Here is a 6,939-nt window from a genome sequence, read left to right on the forward strand (position 1 = left end):
TACATGCGTTTCAATAACTTCAAACAATTCCTGCCTGTGAATGAATTACCAGGCATGGTGAGCAAATGTGCTCATACCTCGGAATTGATCCCAGAGGAACCAAAAGGAATGCAATCAATCAGTATTGCAGATCAATAAACTAGCTAAGCTTTATTAGATCATCGTAGACAAAATTTGCAAAAGTAAATACCTCTCCATGCCTTACAATTGAGCTTTAATGCGCCAAATAACTCAGCCTTCCAAATTACAGCTTGGAACCGGTAGAAGGTTATACAGGATTCCTGCATTTTGCCATTAACAAATGGTTTTCTGGTGATATGTCTGAAGAGACGTACTTCACAAGCTTTGCATCTTGTCCATGGTCCTGCAGCCACATGTATCTTCCGATGTCGATTATCTCTTTGCATATCAAGCCTAGCATTGCTCTATCCAAATCTTTCATGTTCTTCACCAACGATTCAACATCTGTTCCACGCAGGCCAGCATCATCACTGTGACACTCAAAGGAAACATATCAGAACAAGTGCTGTAGAAGCAAAAACGAACCTCAGAGGAGAAAAGTGGCTTATCAGTTTATTTGCTGGCTTTTTTTTTTTAATTTCATGGACAAACTGGGTATGTTCATAAATACCCTAGATTAGTAGATTAGCATCTGATAACAGCTTAGATTTGGAAGCAAAAATATGGATCAGGTTGTTACATGTTGGGCAGGTGTAAACCACGATCGATGACATCAGTGAGGGTAGAACCATGATCTGCATCCACGGCCCAGCTAGTAAACCATGTAATGGCATGGAAGTCTTCTTTTGTGACTCCTATGTTTCTTAGAAACTTTTTGTCTGCCGCAAATTGTAGGAAGCACTAGTCAATTCCATCAGTAGCTGCATTCCAATATAAAACTTGAACCAATAGGCGCTTAATGCGACAGTAACCACGTAGTTCATACAGAAGAAAAAAGGAAAATAAAATTAGAACTAGTTATGAGGAGAAATGAAAGCCAGGTGAAAAACTGTATTAAGTGGATGAGAAAAGAAGGCCATCTATGAAAAATGAAGTTTGATGCAGACGGTTGTGATTGTATGACACATTTTCAAAGTGGTTATTTTTTATATCAAGTTATGAATAGTGAAATAATTCATCATAAAGTAGGCTCTAGTATCATCTCTGTACCAACAAAGAGTATAATCTTGGTTCATGTCATCCTAAGCAAAAAGGTATAGTTTACACTTTACTCCCATCAGCAATAAATCACTCATTCAGCAAGCAAGCTTCCAACACATTAAGATGAAGATATTTACTGATGTAAGACTTCCACTGGCAGAGGTGATGGCAGCAAGTTGCAAGGGCAAGGCCTCTCAGATTGCACTTTGACAGAGACTGGACGGCTTTATTGTTATGATATTGTTCACGAAGGCAACATCTAAGCGTCAAATCTGTGGTCAGAGATAATGATTAGACAAGCAAACTTGACGCTGCATCCAAGTTTTTTTATATAAATCAATCAAGAGATAACTCTTAAATAGGACAATAACCAACAGAAGAGTTTCAAGTAAACGAAAAGGTTGAAGTAGCAACCTGTAGCAGGTCCACAGAGATGCTTCCCTACTGCTAAGTATGGAACACAGCTCAAAGACTCAACAGCTTCCAAATTCAAATCCTCAACTGCAAATAATTTAAATTATTGACATGCTTAGACAGCTAGTGCTGCAAACATTTGGCTTAAGGACAAGAAAAATTCTTCGATGTCAAATGTCTCATGAAAAATTACAAACTGTTCAAGTAACTGGTAAACTTGATGCCTCACAATTTCAAATGATGCTCATTGCATGACCAAATTGCAGAGAAAGTGATCAATCTAATCTTTACCTCTTACAGAAATCTCAAGCTTCTTACTAACAATGACAAGCCTATGGCCAACAAGCAAAATTTTTGAAACAGAAAATCTATTTCATGTAAAGCAGAAAATAGCAGAGAATTAAAAAGAAAAGAGACCCTATTTCTTGGCCATTTGAAATAGTCAGTTATCTTGCAGAACCTCCTGATAAAAGTTAGACATCCTGTAGCCCGTCTCATTGCTGCCAAGACATAGGAGAAGGGGCTGGAAGAGGAAGAAGCAAAAATGTTTCAATTCCACAGGAGGAACACCACTCAGATTTAAAAATGGAAAGGATAACAGCGACATATGGACAAGTGCATAGAAGAAGTGTCTGTCATCAGTACCTAAATAGTTAAGGGAAGCAAGTACAGCTGTGTTAGTTGCATAGGAAGAACCAAAACTTGAGCAATGAAAGGAGGTCTTGTGTACAGGAGAACAAAGAAACTATTGTAACTTCCAGAGGCTGTTAAATAAAGGGAACTATTCGTAAGAGGAACTTGACCCCATAAAGAAAAGAGGTCCATGTTTCTCCCCAAACCAGAATAGACAGGGATTCCCGATACAGGTGAAGTTCAATAAAAAGTTTTCAATTTCAGGTTGAGCTTTCTCTAAATAGAAAATTGTCTGAGAGCTTTTCCAAAAAGATGCTTCGCTTTGCGAGGATTGTCAACTTTCCATCCTACTGATGCTTGAATTTTTCTGAGAAAAAACCATAAAGTTACCTGACGCTAGAAATTTCAAATCAAAAGATACTGACTAATTTTAGTCAGAACATCACTTGGAAAGGATAGTGATATATGGAACTTTGAACTAAATAACTACAGAAAGGACTAAACCAGTTATTTTAACAGGCCAAAGCTTTTAGTGATTAAGCCACTAGTCTGTTTTCTTATAGTGTTTAGATTCTTGAACCCTCTAGAGAGACTAGCGTCCATGGTGGAGAAAATTCGTTTCAAATGAAGTTAGAGACACCAAAATGACTTCTTTAGCCAAGACTGCAAGATCAAACATGATCCAGTAATAAATCAAAATGTCGGCAATATATAACAGAGGGTGATAAACAGCCAAACACAATAACAATGAGTCATGCAACTGTAAACTCAAAGCCACATAAAGTCATAAGCATTTATAAACTCTTCAAGACATGATATGAACCTACTGCTGCATGTCTATTTCTATCAAGCATATCAAAAGCCAAATAATTTATTGACCAAAACCAACTTACAAACATAAATACTTGCCCTTCAAAAAATTATTTGGCATAGTAGAATAACATGATCTTACTGTCAATCCTTAAGCGTTCTAGAATCACATCTTGTTCTTGTCGTAAACTTCGATCAGCCTGAGTGTTGCAGATCAAATATTATTTTTCAGTCCATACAGATTAAGTGAAACTGGTTCAAGCATACAAGACCAGGATAAACTAAATAATCACAGTAATGCTAAAGGAGCACAGGTAAGGAATGATATAGAGCGTTTAGTGTAAAAAATGTTCTTTAACACTTGTAGGTAGATCCGGACAGTTCATCAAACAAAAGGCTTGGTAATGACGGCTTCTCACACTTTTGTTTCCTCTAGAAATCTTTTTATTAGAACACAGTCCTGTGGTGTTTCTTATTCATGAAAAATAAAGTGTCCAAGGAATTACTGCCCAAAATTCTACATGAAACACAAAGTCCTGTGGTCAAAATTTCCAAAGGACCGAGGAGTCCATGTTCCACTGTCTCCTCCCTTGCTGGAATTGCTAGAAAAAGTCTGCAATCAGAACTGAGGATGGTTTTTTGGAGTTAGCTCACCCTCAGGGGATTGCGACCCTTTGTCCTGGCCATTGTAGCATGTGTGTCGCCTAGGGCATAAGGGGCATGATGACTTGATGTCATCCTCACCTTCCTCTGGCTTATCACCGGCATTATGTTCAGGGTTCCAAACTCAATGGTGACAACTAAACACGAGGGTTGCGCTCGTTGCGGGACTTAACCCAACACCTTATGGCACAAGCTGACGACAGCCATGCACCACCCGTATCCGGGTTCCAAAAGGCACCCCTCTCTTTCAAGAGGATTCACGGCATGTCAAGCCCTGGCAAGGTTCTTCGCTTCGCATCGAATGAAACCACATGCTCCACCGCTTGTGCGGGCCCCCGTTAATTCCTTTGAGTTTCATTTTTGCAAACATAGTTCCCAAGCAGGATACTTAACGTGTTAGCTACAACATTGCACGGGTTGATATGTGCAGTGCCTAGTATCCATCAGCTAAACATCCTCAGTTCTGGGAACCACCATCACTTGTTTGTGCCTTAAATAGTCCATTGGGAAACTGAAAGGAGAGATTAGAGCAACCGAACATTGTTTTCGCAAATCACATAATCTTTATATGAAAACGACATTCATAATAAAAGTCTACATACTCATCCAAGAAAAGATATTGATAAGGACATAAATGGACTAGAATATCATGAATTCTTCCTCCCCTAGTTAAAACAGATGACATGCTTTAAGGTGAGAGTAACAACCTTCAATTTATAAGATCTCCTCTCAACTAAGAAAACTTTCTTGATGTTGTAGCAACTTGTAAGCATATGAGTCAAATATCCTCTTCCTGCTCCAAACTCAACAACTGCAGGAGTGGTTGAATGGCTTTCAGATGAATCATTGTGGCCTGGTTCTAATATTTCTGGTCCCGCTGGCATTTGCAATAACCCAAACTTTTCCATGTTCCCTAGAATAGATGCCTGCTGCAAAACATGCTTTTCTTGGAAAGGCAATGCTCTACAATGATTAAAACAAAAGGAAACGCAGCCCATAATTCAGAATTCCAGTTACTAACAGAGCAACTGGTTACCTTAAAAAACTAAGAATAAATACATCTATTTGCTGCAATCCTAATGATCTCAGACAATAAACACAGTTGATTGCATCAAGAATGAAACTGAACCAAGATGCAAGAATTGACAAATGATCGTGATTAATGATGAACAGGCTCAGAACACATACTGTTTCAACTCTTTCTTCAACCATCTACTACAAGCTTCAGGCATCACACTTGAGACCTCAATATTTAGAAAGATAGCCTGGTGTATTGATTTTATTTTACTCAGGAGTGCCAAAAAGTCAGCTATGGACATTTTATATATTGCATGTCGCTTCATGTCTGACGTGATAATCAAATCTCCAGAAGATATAACTGACAGCTCATTGCCTTCACTATCTTCCAATAGAATGTTATATTCAGAAGAGATGCTCTCGCTGGCATTAAATGTGCATGGAACTGGGTCAGAAAGAGTTGCATCTCCATCCTCGTCCTCGACTCCAGCATTAATACCCTTCGTGTAAAATGACTGACTTTTCAAAGCTAAGACTTGCTTGTATAATGGACATTTTCTCGTATGGGCTTCTAGATTCTCTAGCAGGATGAAGCTGCAAACATGCACATTTAGTTCAAAATATACCATGGAATAACATAATAAAAACTGAGGAATAAGATTTGAACTCTTTAATGAAAGTGAAAATAGTAATAAATGAACAGAGTATGAAATTGTTGAATCACAATGGATTAAGCAAACAACAGAAAATGACCTAGAAGTTGGATGTTTCAAACTTGCAATTACTCAAATGACATGCTCTGAACTATTTCTTACGATACCATGCAATCACACAGTCGGACATGAGACAAGTTTCATACAGCATTGTAAAGGTCACAATAATGAGGACAATTAGGCATGTCCATACATGCGAATTTGCGAACTGACACTGTATGAAAATCTTAGGCTGAACCAACAGAAACAGAATATCAACTCAAGATTCAAATTCATCACAGAAATTTTCTGTAAAACACTCACATTCACATGCATGAAACAATCAGATTAAGATGAAATCATCAAATCTAAATGACAACATTCAAAAGAGAAGACAAGTATGGAATGAGAAATCAACACGACATATGGAAATGGTAAAGTTAACACAGAATTGTCTGCTTCCAACAATAGTTTAACTATGTCTGAACGTGAGAACTGTGTCATGAACCCCATCGTGACACAGAGAATCATTTTAAAATTTTAAAGGCATATCAACAGCGTTGTCAAACGTGTCTTCATGATATAGATGCAAGACAAGACAACCCTTTCCCTCTCTGTTTTCTCTTCACCCAGAAATTTATCCCCGGGATATGCCCGAGTCTAATATTTATGCCTCGGTCGCATGAACTTATTTAAGTACAAACATCTGCAGATGTGCTTGTTTAGCAAGTTAATATGGCGGTAATAGCAAACATGCAAGAGCAGCAAGACAACACATCACACGCTAAAGAATATAACATGCTTTGAATGTCCATAAAAAACTAAACAAAAAGGTAATTGAACATGAGATGAATAATCTCGAAACAACATTTTGAAAACGAACACCAGCAAATAGATTCCTGGGAAATTTCAATAGTTAATCAAAATGACGAAACAATACATAACGTCCAAACTAAGAGAATGCTATTCGACAGACAACACAAAAGCCAGCGAGAAACCTAAAGCCATCACAACAGTTCCAGCAATAAGTACGCGGGGCTGATAGCTAAAAGAAATCACATAGCCGGAAATTAAACTTTTCCAAAATAAAACTCAAAAGGGTGCATAGTTCCTAAGCTTCAACATCGCCTATAATGAGAAAAAAGCCCAAAAGCAAGACTCCGGACTCTCACAGCTTACATGATAAAGTGGAACGCGAAACGAAAAACAGTAAGTTCAATAAAGAAATTGAAGGTCATACTGAGAAGGATCAATCGGGCAAGGGACACGGCGATCTTCGGTCTTAGGGTTGTGATTTCCACAAAATCTGAGCAAAGAAAATCAACCAGTAAGAGACGAAAGGAGCTATGTAAGAGAGAAAGAGAGAGAGAGAGAGAGAGAGAGAGAGAGAGAGAGAGAGAGAGATACTGGGAGCCCTTCAGGGTAGAGTTGGCACAGAAACGCTTCTTCTTGGTGAGGAAGAAGCTGCAGCGGCCATCCTCCATCTCCCCCCCACCCTCTCTCACACGCACGCGCGGGCGACTGGGGGCCTGCGCTCGCAGCCTTCTGG

At 38.7% G+C, this 6,939-nt stretch overlaps 1 protein-coding gene across 1 annotated transcript; it reads right to left on the reverse strand.

Annotated features, from left to right (window-relative positions):
* Window positions 1-124: 124 nt before the first annotated feature.
* On the reverse strand, window positions 125-6,939 carry LOC116262363 (uncharacterized). Its single transcript, XM_031641661.2, has 9 exons — window positions 6,798-6,939; window positions 6,631-6,696; window positions 4,870-5,292; window positions 4,389-4,644; window positions 3,161-3,218; window positions 1,576-1,662; window positions 1,299-1,433; window positions 701-839; window positions 125-491 (listed from the first exon to the last, which is right to left on the reverse strand). The coding sequence occupies exons 1-9, from the start codon at window positions 6,872-6,874 to the stop codon at window positions 269-271; spliced, it is 1,464 nt and encodes a 487-aa protein (XP_031497521.1). The 5' UTR covers window positions 6,875-6,939; the 3' UTR covers window positions 125-268.

This window comes from Nymphaea colorata, chromosome 10, assembly GCF_008831285.2.
Source record: "Nymphaea colorata isolate Beijing-Zhang1983 chromosome 10, ASM883128v2, whole genome shotgun sequence".
NCBI classification, from domain to species: domain Eukaryota; kingdom Viridiplantae; phylum Streptophyta; class Magnoliopsida; order Nymphaeales; family Nymphaeaceae; genus Nymphaea; species Nymphaea colorata.